This window comes from Aspergillus caelatus (assembly GCF_009193585.1).
Source record: "Aspergillus caelatus strain CBS 763.97 unplaced genomic scaffold BDV27scaffold_329, whole genome shotgun sequence".
In the NCBI taxonomy this organism is placed as follows: Eukaryota; Fungi; Ascomycota; class Eurotiomycetes; order Eurotiales; family Aspergillaceae; genus Aspergillus; species Aspergillus caelatus.
The window spans coordinates 1-16,072 of NW_022475592.1; the positions used below are offsets into that span (position 1 = coordinate 1).

The 16,072-nt window shown below is 47.4% G+C and overlaps 4 protein-coding genes across 4 annotated transcripts; 1 reads left to right on the forward strand and 3 right to left on the reverse strand.

Moving 5' to 3' along the window:
* Nucleotides 1–7,310: 7,310 nt before the first annotated feature.
* BDV27DRAFT_137637 (amino acid permease) lies at nucleotides 7,311–9,937 on the reverse strand. The gene is made up of 3 exons (XM_032069034.1): nucleotides 9,114–9,937; nucleotides 8,953–9,064; nucleotides 7,311–8,876 (listed from the first exon to the last, which is right to left on the reverse strand). The coding sequence occupies exons 1-3, from the start codon at nucleotides 9,379–9,381 to the stop codon at nucleotides 7,550–7,552; spliced, it is 1,707 nt and encodes a 568-aa protein (XP_031921569.1). The 5' UTR covers nucleotides 9,382–9,937; the 3' UTR covers nucleotides 7,311–7,549.
* A 593-nt stretch (nucleotides 9,938–10,530) lies between these two features.
* BDV27DRAFT_150383 (cytochrome b-c1 complex subunit 10) lies at nucleotides 10,531–11,005 on the reverse strand (the record flags this gene model as incomplete). The annotated part of the gene is made up of 3 exons (XM_032071219.1): nucleotides 10,531–10,628; nucleotides 10,690–10,841; nucleotides 10,941–11,005. The coding sequence occupies 3 exons, from the start codon at nucleotides 11,003–11,005 to the stop codon at nucleotides 10,531–10,533; spliced, it is 315 nt and encodes a 104-aa protein (XP_031921570.1).
* A 915-nt stretch (nucleotides 11,006–11,920) lies between these two features.
* On the reverse strand, nucleotides 11,921–14,965 carry BDV27DRAFT_137640 (putative disulfide isomerase). Its single transcript, XM_032069035.1, has 4 exons — nucleotides 14,400–14,965; nucleotides 14,263–14,344; nucleotides 12,677–14,200; nucleotides 11,921–12,617 (listed from the first exon to the last, which is right to left on the reverse strand). The coding sequence occupies exons 1-4, from the start codon at nucleotides 14,624–14,626 to the stop codon at nucleotides 12,261–12,263; spliced, it is 2,190 nt and encodes a 729-aa protein (XP_031921571.1). The 5' UTR covers nucleotides 14,627–14,965; the 3' UTR covers nucleotides 11,921–12,260.
* Nucleotides 14,945–16,015, forward strand: BDV27DRAFT_68209 (complex I NDUFA5 subunit family protein). Its single transcript, XM_032077296.1, has 3 exons — nucleotides 14,945–15,680; nucleotides 15,735–15,839; nucleotides 15,899–16,015. Exons 1-3 carry the CDS (start codon nucleotides 15,139–15,141, stop codon nucleotides 15,966–15,968), a joined length of 717 nt encoding a protein of 238 aa, XP_031921572.1. The 5' UTR covers nucleotides 14,945–15,138; the 3' UTR covers nucleotides 15,969–16,015.
* The last annotated feature ends 57 nt before the right edge of the window (nucleotides 16,016–16,072 follow it).

A 16,072-nucleotide genomic window follows, 5' to 3' on the forward strand; every position in this document is an offset into this window, starting at 1 on the left:
AAAAAAAGAGAGAGAAAAAAAGAGCGCGAAAGAAATGAAAGGAAAGAAAGGAAGAAAGAAAGAAAAACAGAATGATTGTAATAATTATGCTTCTTATACACACAATGTGTACTTATATTGAGAATCGTAAGCTAAAGTTAACCCCCCCGAGTCCCGCCCTAAAAGTTGTAGTCGATCATCCATAACAGTCGTCATTATCGTCCTCCAGGATGTGGTGATAAGCATAGGTCGACAAGCGCTAGATGAGGGGTGATGATAAGTGAATAGAGGGGCGAACGGCCCTAGAGTTGCAGGATGATGGAGTCGGGTTGAAGAGAGGTTCGTTGGTGACGACGACCTAGTCTGCTTTCAGACATGGCTACGTAAAGGGAATTACGGATGCCTGAGGTGTGAGAGGTACTATTGGCTGGACGAGAAGAATCGGGTAGTACTTTGTAACGTAGGTACTTCATACATCCTGATACGATACCACACCCACGCCCTTCACTAAATTCCGATCGCGCTCTCATTCCTCTTGTACCGTTGGCTGCATTCAAACGAAACAATTGGGCCGGTGTCAGGCGCAGCGGGAAGGATTCAGGAATGCCATTTCTCATCTGGATGGCATTTTTCAGGTTCAATTAAGCCCTCTCTGGGTGCGATATAGTCCCAAAATAAGGCGGCAGGTGGAATGGACCTTCCTGCACCCCTTCTCCGCAGTTGACAGTCCCGCCCATCCAATGCTGGCGCTCAGTCCTCATGGCACATCCACCATCCCACATGAGCAGAACCTTATCAAAGTTATCATTGTCGATGTGGAGTGACAGAACCTGTTCCTTGAAGATGAACAATGGTTGTTTCCACCCGACTCCGCTCGATGTGGGAATGCCATCAATCCTGGAGAAGGCAGTATTTTCTCGAGTCAGGGTAGTATATATAGTGCCATTTGACATGCCATTCCTGCAGCATATATCGTACGCAATTCTCTTCCGACATATAATACCATAATCTATAGGTATCTACCTACATACATACAGTAAGTACACTTCCCAAGGCAACCTGCCTCATACACACTCCTTCGGTGCCTCGGTATCCATCGTCGTTACTATATCATACCACCTCCGATATCGTAGACAGTCAGCCCGCAGATGATATGTCTGCGTGTTACAACGGGAAGCAACGGTCAGGTACATTATTAGACCTATATTCTTACAATAAGCGTATATTCCCATCAGTCATTGCAGGTATAGATATATCGCTTGCTATTAATATCCACTGCCCATCGACAGTTCATACAGAAGTTCATTCATGTTTCAAAGAGAATTTAATTTACCTCATACTGGTCGTTCCCATTGTATTGTACGTACATAGCTTCGAGTCTAAACTATTTATATAACATGAATCCTAGGGCAAGAGATCCAAGAGAGAGAGTACGAGTAGCGAAACCAAGACTATCCATCCACCACTGACGATCACAGGTTCTAGACACTAGCAAAAGTGCGAAAGCATTTGATAATACTTACATGTTTATACCATAGATATATCTACAGATGTATATCTACAAGGGATACAGTTCTCATGAGGGGGGTGATGTAAGCAGTAAGCATCCTACACGCAGACCTTCTAGACCTTACGGGCGGTACTTTTGACTAATACCCGGCGGATAGCAGGAGAATATTGTTGGCTTAACAATAAATGAGGCCATGCACCTTGTTTCATATGCAGCCTAGTGAGTGAATAAGATCAGTAGGACTATTAGTTTCTCCCCCAATATCTACGAAGTAAGCCCGGGAGCAAGAAAAGGAATCGTATCTCCAAATGGGGTATCCGTGGTTCAGACTGCCGTGTCATTGCCACCTCCCAATCAATCACAGTATGATGAATCACATCGACACATAATTGGCACTATAATTAACTCTCTTAATATACTATTCGTCATTAATTAAGTGCGTAGGTAGTATCATTTGATGAAAAATGGTGTGTCTAAAAATTCCCTCACCATTAGCAATTTTTATTATGTATTTCTTTTCTTTTTCTTTTTTCTTTTTTCCTTTTTTTCTTTTTTTTTCTTTTTTACTTTCTAATTATTTTGCTTTAGTCTTTGACATTTTGCCTTTCCTGCAGACGCCGTCAACCAGATTTGCAATATCAAAACAGATAGACGATGGGTCCTTGTCTTTAGGCTTCACAAGAGGGTTAAGCGGCTATTCTCCACCAGGAGATTTTCGCTGGGAGCTTCTCCCGCTTCGATTGTGGACCTCGACCACTAGACAAAGATGGGATCGATTGCATGGTGATTGTTCCGACTATCTGATCTGACTACAAAATTGAGCACGTACGTTTGGGACATTATATGAAACGGTCGCTCGAGACATCACGATCCTCTAAGCGATGATGAATAATTTCAATTAGTACAAATTAAAGAAATCCGCCTCCCGGTATTTCCGGAAGAAGCGTTCCGTGACTTTGTCACAAAATGTGGTAGAAATTCTAAAATAGAAATAATGAGAATGAAGAGTGGTTGAAAGATTGGCGATTAAATTTGCTCGTGGTCACGGCGCACCTCGGGCGAATGTTCAGAGTTATGGTTGGCAGACGGAGTATGCGGTCATACAGGATTTCAATCCCAAGGAAACGAGAAACACTATCGATGACCATGTATTTAATCTCACGATTGAATTCAATTGTTGGAGTAATTGGGGTTCAGTTCGAAAGTGAATCTCGAGAATTTAGTTACTTACAGTTAGTTACCCTCATTCACTATCTCCGTGTCGATACTCCGTACGGGGGTTAAGAAAGGATGGAACCTCGCCCAACTTGCCACTTGTGAGATTTCCAAGGAATATTGGACTAGTCCCATTAAGGTATGATCGCGGATTACCCTCTGCACCTCGCCCAATGTGGCGGTCCGATCACGGCAGTCTGCCCCACCTGAGGAGCCGATGGCCCGCTCATGGAAACTTCCACGGAGAACGACGACCAGGCGGTGTGGAGTGATCGTATGCATGGGTTGATGATGGATGATACATCGGTTTCAGTAGGAGTACGGAGAGAACCCCGTACAATCAACATCGTTGAACTTGACTCCTCCAAGGGTCCTTGAAGATTCGACTATTGAGAATCAGGAAATAATCCGCTGGTTTATTTAAAGCTTGGCTTTTGATTCTTCTCTGTTGGGTTGCCTTACTCATCCTGGTGTCCTAGCTTCTTTTTTCCCTTCTGTCACAGGTGCTACTGTAGTATTGCGTATTGGGGATAGCTTATACAGAGCCCTAAGATCATAAGGTATTTCATTTCATTTTTCTGACCTCAGCCGAGGTTTGAACCGATTCCGAATATCGACTGTTCTACGACGAAACTTTGTTCCTCATCGACCGACCGAGTACGGTTCACTGACGATACCATCTTCATGTGGAATACAGCGGTGATTGTAACACCATCAGACCGTTACTCCCATTTCTGGTCTCGTTCTCTCTACCCCAGAGAGCGAGTACATACTACAAAACTGTACATACATGGCACCATTGACAACAGCAACACCACCGCCAGTCAACAAACCCTACTAGCTAACCACTACGTGGCAGGGTATGGCCAGTTTTCTCAGCCCAGAAAGAAAATAAAAACATCAGTGGCTGGTCCAAACAAAAAACAGTTAACGAGATGTACTAGGTACCTAGTACGGTAGTACCTCCCAACTAAGTCACTAATTAACGAAGCTAAACGAGACTAACCATCATACCTACTGAAAATCCGCCCCTCACCCCTAAGGAACCCAAGTCAAAAGTCAACTACTGCAAGTTTCGCTTGCAGATCGTCCACTTTACTAGTCCCCCGTGACCGTTCTTATTTTTCTTCATTCCGCCGAATCCGGGACACGGGCATTCTCGGGTTCCAGGGCTGCTTTCTATCCAGGGTTTTCTCCTCCCTCGGCACTTTTACCACTTTTAACCTATGAAGGGTGGTTTTTCCGGTGCAGACCGGAGTAAAGCCGAACAAGAAGTGGAAAAGTCTGGATCGGCCCCGTTTCACCTCACGCGGTGAGTGAACCAATGACACTCGGTCTGAAGTTATCCGCAGCTTTACGAGAAACGCCACAAGCGGTCACGTCCATTCTGGTCGCTTTTTCCTTCAGGGGGGGGGGGGGGCAGAGCATGTTACTTTGCTACCTATCCAGTACGAAGGACAAGCAATCTGGATTGCAGAGATGACATAAGTGGTTGTTTGATAACTAACTAATTGAGAGAATTGAGTTTGTGAGGTTGGTCAACATATCGCCAATCTATACCGAGTAAATTTGTATTGTTCTTTTATTTTTTATTTTTTTTTTCTCTTTGGGACACTAGGACTTGCAACGTAGCATTCGTTATTACATTTCGTTTACCTTTTTTATTTTATTTTCAATTTCTTTACACCAGAATCCCGGGACAGCTGGTCATCAATTTAGTCCCTTGGTGGCTTGACCGCATGATTCCTCTGACCGTGCCCGACGATGCAAAAAGAATGAATAATGAAATCCCAAATCTGACAAGATATCCGAACCCTTCGGTTGCCTCACACGGTAGTTGACAAACGAGCAACCATGGGATTCCGTGGAGATAGAAAATAGAATTTTTTTTCTAGAAGGTGTCGGTCACACTTCAGCCTATCTACATGGTCACACGTCCTCAGCCACAATATAGACAAAGTCGATCATTGATCTATTACACTTTCATGACTCGATCTCCTGTAATCTTAAGCATAAATTGTCATCCTGGTATATCCTTGTATCCGGTATGTATATTTCCATATAGGGAATATATATTTGGTGAATAATCTAGATGAGGAGAGTTACATTGATCATCACTGAACACGAATCAATTATCAATCGAATTGAATTGAGAGAATTCACGTATGTATATGCATACCCTACCTATGTATGCACATATTTCGTTTCGTCCGTCCTATACATAGCATATTTTACGATACTTAGACGGTAGCACAGATTTTATACATCCTTATGAACAAACCTCCACCATCCCAATACCAAACCCTCAGCCTCACCCTCCATACAATGTAGAAAAGAAAAACCCCATAAGCGACCCTAGATAGAACAGATGCTACAGATACGAAGAACCAAAAAAAACCGCATCCACAACAATCTACGGAGCACCTACCTATCATACTCTCGTCCGAGAATCCAGCATCCAGAACCTCAACCCGGCAAGCGGGTACTCAATGGACTCCTACTCCGTCAGTACGGAGTACGGTATCCATTTACCGAACCGAAGAAGAGTCGTCAAAAACCACGGCACAACACCCGCCAGTTGATTTCAGATTTCAGAATCGACCTTCCCCCTTTGGAGCTTAAACTCAACACTCGGTTTGTTTTCAGGGGTAAGTGAGTTTCATCTTCAACCTTTTTTTTTTTTTTTTTGTCATATCTGATATTTTTAAATAGAAATAAAAATCATGTGGTGATATCGGCTCGGTTAGAAGGGGAGAGGGGAGGGGAGGAAAGAGGGGGAGGGGGAATGAGCCAAGCCCGATTGTGCAAATGTTGCATGGGAGTTGTACTTCCGTACCTGCAGAATTGAGACTGGAATCGGTTAGATTGAGGTGTTTTCTTACTCTCTGTGAGCAGATGGCATGGGTAAGCGGCTTTTGGGAATGAGCCGTTGTGGGGTCTTTGTGGAGCTTGGAGTTGAGGATTGTTTGTGTTGAGATGAGAGAGGAGGGGGATGGATATGTTGGGTTGGATTATTTGGTGAGGTTTTGTTTGTCTTCTCTGTGTGTCTCTCTCCGAGTGAGTGGGAGTGAGTGGGAGTATCTGTGGGTGTGTAGGCGTAGGTGTGAAGGTGTGGGTGTAGGGTAAGTGGGAGATGGGATGGATAGACTATGATTGTCTCTACGTTGAACTTAGTATTTGAGGTTAATAGGTTGTAGGTTTTAATATAGGCTTATAGTTGAAAGATGGTTTGGTTTGAATTATATATCTGGATACTATACTTTTGTAGCTAGTGCAAGTAGTAGTAGTAGCAGTGTGGATGTATGTGTATGGACTTGATGTGCAGAATAGCGGAATGGTGGATCCAGGGAAGTAAGTTTGTCAGTTTTGGCTTGAGTTTTTCTAGAATGTCTGTCTATCTATCTGCTTACCTTGGAATGGTAAGTATACAAAGTAGGAGTAGTAGTAGTACTTAGAATAGCATAGCTAAGTATATCCCTTCTTTCGATAGGAGATATTGAGAATTCGATTCCGAGCACATACTCTCCCTACCCATGCATTCCCCCGTAAAACAATGCATACACAAATATGCAAGGAATACCCAGAGAAAAATGACGCACGTCGTTCTTATCTGCAGGCAAACACAAAACCCAGATCCGATAGCCATGCAGTGTACATACCAGGTACCTCGGCGCAAAGTACAGCACCAGGAAGGGCTTGTGCGCAAGGCTAACGACGCGATGCAAGGACGGTTGCAGCTGGATGCGTGCCTCTGATAGGTTGGGGACCAAACCTTCTTGCATCGGACTTATCCGCGGTGATGTAGGTGGTACTCCGTATGTATACTTATGGGCTGTACTGAGTAGGGTTTATGTGATCTCTCATGTGGATGGTGCTTTTTGTTACGAGGCGATGCTTTTGATGTGCCGGTTCTTCCTGGTTATGTACTGCGAGGGTCGGGTGTGTCTGTTTTTTTGTTGTGATGATGTCAGTATAAGGATTGACTTTGATGTGAGGCTGTATATTTTTATTCTCGAGTCGAGTGGACTTGGGATTGAGATGCTGTACGTCATGTCAATTATAGGGCTTCGCCGGTTGACTGAGTTGATGTTTGTCTACTCTGTAGGTATGACAACTCGGCGTTTTCCGAACCAAGATCATTTTGCAATAACGGTTATAAATAGAAGAGGAAGATATCTTTGGTTAAGCATTGTATCTATATGGACTTGAGAGGCAGTGTGGATGTGGTAGTTTTCAAACAATTACTCCGTCCTGACAAATTGATCAAAAGGATTATATCTAGGTTGTCACTTTTAGACCACGCCAATAAATTCCCCAAGAGTATGACTCGCATTGGCAAGCGGCATATTCAACTTTCTCATCATTCCCTCATGTATAGTCCAAGATGGACCCTCACTCTGTCCCCTAAACGGATATGCCGAGTTCAGACCCGTGATTGTGTAGGCAACTGGATACATTCAAGATAACTCTGGAAGGCGATCTGCTTCTCGCTGTGTTCACCTGCAAGGTAGGATTTGTTATTTAGGGAGTGCGGTCGAATGCCTCGGTTGTGATCTCGATCGTTTCCTTAATTAGTACATTGTGACATGTCGAATCTGGCGCCTCACTTTGTTACACCGTTTGGCTAACGATCTACCAGTAGCAGGGGATAACTGTCGTTTCAGCTTCAGGTTTGCCTGCGGACTAATATCATACATCGTGAGATTTCGGTGTGTATGGGAAGAAAAAGATACCGTCATTTTGATATGCTACATCCATACTATGCAAAGTTGACTGTGATATAAACGATCAGAAAGTGAAATTAGATATATGATTTCGTAAATGTACGCCCCAGGGCATGACCACTTAGCCCTGATTTGGGTCCGACGTATACTCTTCTTCGCCGTCATCGAACCCCACATCAACGACAACGGGCCTCTCTTCCTCCACGGGGTGGATGGCATGCTCCACATTGACCTTTGGACCCTTGAACCACTTGTGGGCGTCTACTACCCACCAGATGCTCACCGCCAGCATTGGAGCGCCCCAGACAAGACACGTCCAATTCATCAGGTCCGGTGTCAAATCATCCCCTGTTACACTGGGAAGACACAGAATTGGCACCATCAGCAGCACAAAGAGCACGCCCGCTGCTCCAATGTAGGGACCAAATGCCCCCAAGTGCCATGGCCCCCGCCGGAAACGGCTCCCAACGAAGAACACCCGGATGCAAATAGGGATCGCAAAAGCAACGAACTGCGCAATGGCACCGATAGAGAATAGAGCGCCAATTGCTACATCCCCGGCGAGGATTAAGAGGCACATAAGGACCCCGAGGACGGCGTTTATAATGACAGCGTTCACGGGTGTTTTAGTGCGACTGTCAACCTTTTTCCATATTCTTGATAAAGGGAAGCAATCGTCGCGGGCATAGGCGTACGTGACTCGCGACGCGGCTACCATGCATCCCTGGCCCATCGAAAAACCACAAATAATAGTTAAAGCGAGTATTCCCAGGGCGGCTTTTTGTGGCATCACCTGCAGCAAGTATGATGCCCAGGGCTGTCCGAGATCAGAGTCTATCACCGCCTCGATGTCAAGAACGGTGTAAGCGACTACAAGCTGCAAGAACCAGCCCATTAGACCCCCGACGCCCGAGGTCATCACGATGGCTCGCGGAGAGGCGATGTTTGCGTTGGAACACTCCTCACTCAGATGGAACGGAGAATCGTACCCGGACATGGTCCAGATCACACCGACAAAGGTCATGAGCACTGCAACCCCATCCGGAAAGTCGGTTAAATTGGTGATTGTCCCCCATACTTCCCTTGACGGGGTGAACTTGGGTTCATTCTTCGTCCCTGCCGGAATGGCAATAATGACAGCAACGAGGGCAAACATGTTGAACGTTGAGCCCCATGAGTTGAACTGCGCAACCCATTTCGTTGGCATGCTGCTGATTACAGCGTGGAGTATCATGATAAGTGTGGTAAGGAGAAATGTATGCCAGGAAGTAGGAACGTACTCCGGGTTCTCTATCGATGCTGCAGCCAGGATCATCGCAGCCAGTGAAAAATCCACCGACGGTGCCGCTGTAATTTGTCCAATCCAGTTGGACCACCCAGTGATCCACGCCGCGAATGGTCCGTACCCCGGAGGTGCGAGTACTGCAGCAGCATAGTAGAGGCCGCCACTGGTGATGTCAGTTTCAATAGAAAAAAACCAGAACAGGTGTTTGGTGGACGCGAAAGAAATTGGGATGGACGTACCTTGTTGGCATCGCCGAACACAGTTCAGCCATTGACATGGCAACACACTGAATGAAAACCATGGCAATGATCCAACCCCAGACCATGCCTGCTGTTCCCGCATAGCCCATTCCTGGACGGATGTCAGCCCGTTAGAATACCCTCGGCGTCAGGATAGCTACCATAGTATATTGTGCTTGCAAATGATGGGAGCAGCCCAAGCACAGCAAAGCTGACGCAGAATGTCGTCCATAGCGAGAATTCTCGTTTGAACTCCTGCTTGTACCCCAGGGCTACAATGACCCTCTCATCCGCGTCCATTACATGGTCTGTATAAGGCACGTCGCCATTTGGCAACACCGTGGTTACTGGGTCATGGTCCACATCGGCGTATACCGACCCCTTCGAGGTAGTCTTATCTAAAGGCGTCGACTTGCCCACGGAAGACATGGTGACGATGTCCTTCTGCGCAATCGCGGGTCGATTTAGATCTTGACAGTTTTTGAGGCAGGCAGACAGCTATCCCTGCAGAAGCGGTGGATATCAGACAACCAGTCATTCCAAGCTGACCACGGGATTGTCGCCGGGGGACCAAAAGTCTGTGACGCTGCCGTGACACAAATATAGCGTTTTGGTGGTGACTTCAACGGTGAACTGCCGAAGAGGGGAAAAGAAAAGGACTATATATGCGAATATGTCCCGGGCTGGGGGGTTGCGTAACGATAGTCATATCAAAAGTAGCCATGTACTCTGCACGGGGGGGGGGGGAAGTGTATCCACATCCCCCAGGATCGAAACCATGATGGGTGAGACGCATTCTCTTTGGCTGATGATAGTTCAACCGATAATAGTAATCTGGGAATGACATGGGAGGGTGAAGCTGGGAGAAACTTCCTAGGTTGGGGGGTTACTGTTGCTTGGCATCTGGTCACACTCTCTTTTGTATGCAGTAGGCCATTCATGTTGCAGCAGCATCGGTCTACTCCGCTTGGATCGCACAACTATCTAAAGCTTGGCGGCATGATCCATACTCAGTAGGGTAGTTTCAGGCGGCGCCATTTTAAAAGAAGGTTGGTCACATAGCTTCGACCTCTCTGGTTCCAGTAAGGAGGCCCAAGACACAAAATGCCGGGGTTTCTTATCAGCTCGAAGTGGGTGGCGTCTCGACGGACGAATGTTCAAGCTCTGATAAGAGGAGGAACCAAAAGATAAAGGGATTACGGAGGGTTTTAATTCGACATGATAACGCCTATTAATCCGATCAGTGTTTCTTTGTTAAAAGCATATTCTTACTGTGATAGAAGTAGGCTGGACCTGCCCTTATGGGAAACCCTGACCATGGATGGACTTTGTCACCACACTATCAACCATCATTTGACATATATATCAATCCCTATATTTAGCAGGACTGTTGGCTTTAGGCTCCCCCGACATGCCGGAAATGCAACTGATCACCGGAGGTCCACTTGCAGTACCTAACGGTGGCAAGGAACTATCCCAAACAGAGACAAAGGAAGTAATAATTAAGGAGGCGTGTCTATGTGCTGTCACAATTCATCGCTGCTATTCTACACAGTACAGAACCGACTCCTTCCTCCACTATATAGCTGATAGGGAGCATATGCGCAAACATAAGAAATCCCCGCGAGTAGGATATGGTTGATGGATCGTACTTCGTAAGGGAAAGTTTAGAAGGGCTACATGATTGTTAGCATGGTACATTAGGAATCGGCAATCCTAGCTGGAGAAAACAGGTACATACGTTGTCCTCGGGGGCAATGGAGCGGTCGAAGTACTCGTCGAAGAAAGGAAGCTGACGCAAGATATCGTTGCGGACACGGGGAACTTCACCGAAGAAGAAGAGAGCGAAGACACCAGCGCTGGCACCGAAAGTGGCGGCAATCTGAGCACTGTGATCGCAACACGGTCAGTGCGATTCGAATAATGGAGCAGAGAAACCCGCCGAATGGCAGATATCTGAGTGGGAGTATAGAACAGGTGGTACTCACTACTTGGTGGCAGCGCTGACGGTCACACCGTGGAAGTTGAGAGGAGTAGTGTACCTAGAGACCATCAAGGATTCGAATTAGCAAGCGTCCCTCATCACCCTGGTTGCGTATTCAACGATTTCATTGGGCTCCTCTGCCGACCGGCAACTATGTAGGTCTCAACCCTGGTGATACGGCGTGGGCAGCCTTCGCTAGCCGCACGCTCAGAGCTTAAGATGGTTCAAGAGACTGTTTCCAAGACCTAGCCTAGCCCAGAGTACAGGTACAGCCCACGTGTATATCGTGATAGAATACCGTCAATTGGAAGTTCGAGGGATCTCACTTGGGAGCGAAAGGAGAGCGGTAGGCACCAGCAGTCTGGGCCGCAGCACGACGAAGAGTCTGAGAGAACTATAGCGACAAGAATTGTTAGCAATTGGGGAGTTTCATATAGTTTCTCTGCTGACAGCCAGTCTATGGTGCGATTGAACATCACTCTCATAACCTGAGCCCCCGGAGAGTGAACGGACTTTTAACCTAATTAAAACGTAAAGATTCCAGATCGGGATACACATACCATCTTGTCTATAAACTAAGAAGCAGGACCTAAGCAAGAACTGTTCTAATAGAGCGGTGATTGACAGCAGCAACTGAGATTCAAGGCAGTCGTAGAAAACCGGGAGACTCCGCGACGTTCACAATGCTTGCGGCAACCCGATAGCCAATCATCATCCGCCAATTGACCATCACGTGAATCAACTGGACTGCCGAATCAGAGCCTCGCTTTTACATTCGAGGTCAACGCGGTTAGTAGTTCGAGTACCTTGTATACAATATCAGATTTGGTCACTATTTACTCAATGTAAAAACTTCCAAGATATCTAGGGTTACAAGCTATTTCATTCTTAATCCCCCCCTTTTTCTGCGCCTATCAAGGCAACTAGGTGGCATCTGGGCATTGCTTCTACAACTTGTCCACTAGACCTCATCACCTACTCCACTGGCAATGTAAAATGATTGCTTTTTGTAATCTGTATAGGTACTAAGGAGACACTCGCGTGTCTGATACAAATTATGGAGGAGCCTGCCGACAGCACAACACTCGCCCGAACGCCGCCGGAACCAGGAGACCAGTGTAAAAATGGAACGAGATATATGAAGGGCATCATCAATACCAAGATATAGAACACAGTTAAAACGTTACAAATCCAATAGAAAAACCACGTGAAATCGACGCGAGCGAAATGAAGGAGGGAGGGAGGGAAAGGTCACGAGAGAAAAAAGAGGTGAAAATGAATATAATAACTGTACAAATGATTCTTCCGGATCATATACTGTCAACTAATCGACCTTCCCGGTTGAGCCGCCGTTCAACAGACCTTCTTTCCCATCAAGGTGAAAGAAACCATTGCTGCCGTTAGTGACACCAAGAATGCCACCGCGGCCGGCACGCCGGCCCCTGGCTCGAGCCAACAACGTCGCGCCAACAACCGAGAAGATCAGGATGAGGACGAAGAGTATGGGGTGGTTGACGATGAAGGACCGAGCGAAGAAAAAGATAGATTCAAAAGTGCCGACAGTGGACTTCGGTGTCAGCTTAGGGGAGTTGGCGATCACAAGAGGAATAGTTTCGAGAATAGAAGTACGTGAGGCCAGGATGGGAGACCCGCTCGAAGATGAGTCCCAGTACCGTCGGTTCTGGTCGGATTAGTATCAATATGAAAACAATCGCCTTCTTCCGCCAAGGAGGCACTTACATCGTGATCGTTGATGATGACTCGTTCCCCATTTGCCACATCAATACCATACGTGTTTCTCAACCACCGTTCCCAGAAGTCGCCGTCAACCCAAGCGAAGCCGACCTGTTTCTTGTCATCTTCACGGATTGTGATGCGCATGTTTTTGGCAGCTCGCAACGCGCGCTGGTCGTTACGGTCATCAGCCTCCTCAATGCGGAGCTGTTTGGCGTCCCGAAGTTCTGCCCGTTCTAATTGGAACAACTGAACCTGCTTGTCCATCCATTCAAGAGCTGCGCTCTTCAGCTCCCTCTTTGACTGCAGGAATTCGTCCGAGCGTCCCCGGCTTAGAATTCCGAGAACCACATACCTACCATCCATGATTTCCCGAGCATTGGAGGCGGTAAGTTCGGGGACGATGGGTAACCACACAGTGCGCATCCATCCCAAAATCTGTCTGAAGTCTCGCATGTCCTTGGGAGCAATCGGAGTGTAATAGTTGGCTCGACCGTCTCGGACAACAAGAAGGCGGGGCCATGTTGAAATCTTGAACCGTTCAGCCAGGGCTGCGCTGTTAGTCTTCACAATTCGTCCATGGCCGATCAAGCTAAGAGTTAGGCGCTCTAGAGCCTCAAAATCCTCAGATGTCGTAGCATGGTCGTAAAAGTACAAGAAGATGACTTCTTCCTTCTCCTCCAGCTCCTTGAAGGAAGTGGCGTCGACGTCCTGAACACCCAAGCCAACGTCAACTGCCTTCTTGGCATAGTTGACTAGGTCGCCTAGGCCCCGAAGACCGTTGTATTCGACCCTCTCACCACCCCGGAAGAAATACATTGTGGGAAAGGCCGATACATGAGCATCTTTGCAAAGTCTGGGCTCAGCGTCGCAGTTTACTTCTCCGACATTCAGGACATTTTGCATTTCCTTGGCCATTTGCTGCCAGTTAGGGGCAAGTGCCTGGCAATGATGGCACCATGGGGCATAGAACTTAATGAACCAGGGATCCTGCGTGGTCGTAACAAGTTTCTGGAAGCTCTCGGCGGTGAGGGGAACAGAGATTCCTTGAGGGTTTGCTGGACCCCCTTTCGGTTTCGTTTTAGTCTTCAACGTAGAGGTTTTCTCGGAAGACGCATCCTCGGCAGAAACCTGCTCATTGTGCTTTTCACCAGCCTTGGCGCCTGCCTCGGGGTCCTTGTCTTTAGCAGCAGGGACCTCTGGTTCAGCCTTCGTATCCACGCCCTTGGCGCCGGGCTTCGGTAGGTTGACTCCCTTCGCAGGACGAGACCCTGGCTTGATCGATTCAAGTTTATCTTCAATGTACTCGCTCAGACCTTCCATGGATTTCTTTCCAGTGAACTCCTCCACCCTTTCACCATTGTGATACAAAGAGAATTGCGGGAAGTACTTGACATCCAATTTTTTGCAAAAGTCGCCATAGGCCTGGCAGTTCAGCGATGCAAAATGGAAATTGTAGAAGCCATGGAAGGAGTTCAGAGATTTAGTATCGGATGGTTTCGAAGAGGAGGAGGCCAAGGGATCCGAAGTCTACCGTTTGTTAGCAGGCTTGAACGAACACACTTCCTAATGGGCATAGCCACAGCACTGACATAGTAATACTCATAGAGTGTCTGCCAGGTAGGAGCGATCTTTTGGCAATGTGGACAGGCAGGAGAGAATTCCTTAATGAACCTGGTAGATGTTAGAGCTGGCATCTAGACACCGAAATGAGAGGGAGAGTTCTAACCAGTAGCCGTCCTTGACGGTTTCCTCGAAGTTTTCAGGCGTCAAATCTTTCATAGGAGGTACTTCAACACCGTTAAAAGTAGTAGACAGGGTCCCTGGGTCGACGGGATCGTCGGCTCTCTTCACAAGTCGGCCATTTCTGGATTCAAGGACCTTGTCGGAAGGAGAAGCGAGAGTGGGGATAGAGAATAAAGAGAGAAGCGAATACGCTAGCAAGGATGCCCTCATACTGACTGTAATTCAAGGTCTACGACCTTGAAACGATGTTTTCGAAGAAAAGTGAACGTAAGAACAAAGGGCGATTGCCAAAGATATTACTAGTGGCGCATGAAGCCCTAGAACGAGTGTCCAAATGCGGCTCGGTGGCCACAGCAAGCTGGCACAGCCGCCGCAGAGAAACCGGTTGTGAAACCGAAGCAGGCGATCGTATTCAAATTGAAGAGAAATCTGCGGACAAATCCGCAGGTCCTCAAGACGAAGGATGGTCTCGAATGCGGGTGAGAATGGGTAAACCCCCTAAGCGCGGAGAGATCGATAAGTTTAGTTCCCTTCAGATGAAAGTGGCCGGAACGTCCTGGTGGAATCTCTGTTTCTCCGCCTCCCGACGGAACCTCAACTTCGCTCCCGAAGTCAATGACAACCTGAGATACTAAATTACGTGGTCTGCCATTGGCCCTGATATCCTTCACCTTTTTGGGTCAATTCTTTTCCCTCTTCTTCTCATATACCCTCCGAATACAATGCGGTCTACATTCCGGTTGCTGGCCAACGTCAAGCCGGCCCGGTACCTGGAGCCTTTCGCTCCCACCGGTATCACCGGCCTTGTCACCCATCCCAGTCCCCGCCCGACTTTGATCTATCTCTACACAACTACCTTGCAGAAATTGAAGACCTTCCCCGAGTCTTCTGTCTACCGCCAGTCCACTGAGGCTTTAACCCGCCACCGCCTGCAAATTGTTGAATCTACGAAACCTCCTGGCTATGAGGCTTGGTTGGAGCGCGTGAAGAAGGCAATTGGTACTGAGCCTGAGCGGTTCGCCTCTCTCCTTCGCCCAGATGGCTCGTACGCGGCAGCCATGCGCGGCGATGGAAGCGACAATCCCCGTGGTGAGGAGTGGGACGGAGAAGCCCTCGAGCCGACCAGTGAAGGCCCTGCCCGTACTCCAGAGGAAGAAGCTCGGTGGCATCAGGCTATCGAGGACTCGATCAAGGCAGAGAACGAGTCTGATTTCCAAACTCATGCTATGAAGTGGGAAAACGAACCCGCCTTAGAAGCACAGCAGTACGTTCACATGTTGCACTTTCTTGGGAACCCAAAGCTAACAATTAACCTCAGGGTTGCCGAAATCGAGAACCAGATTGGCGCCGGCCTTCTTGAGGAGGTTATCCAGGTTGCAGAGGGTGAGCTGAAGCTCGTTGACGAGATGTCCAAGTCCAAGGTGTAAGTTCCCAAAACCTGAGGAGCATGATCATGCAAGGAATATGCTGACTTCCGACAAGTTGGGAGGAGCTAGAGGAAAAGCCCACCCCTGGCCAGTGGTCCTACTTTGAGCGCAAAGACTCTGCATAAAGGCTGACCCAGATGAATAAAAGACTTGTTCATTTCTATGATCCTTAACCCCACTTGTATTTATTAGCCGATGCGTGACAAATGGAAAGGAACGCTATCTTGTC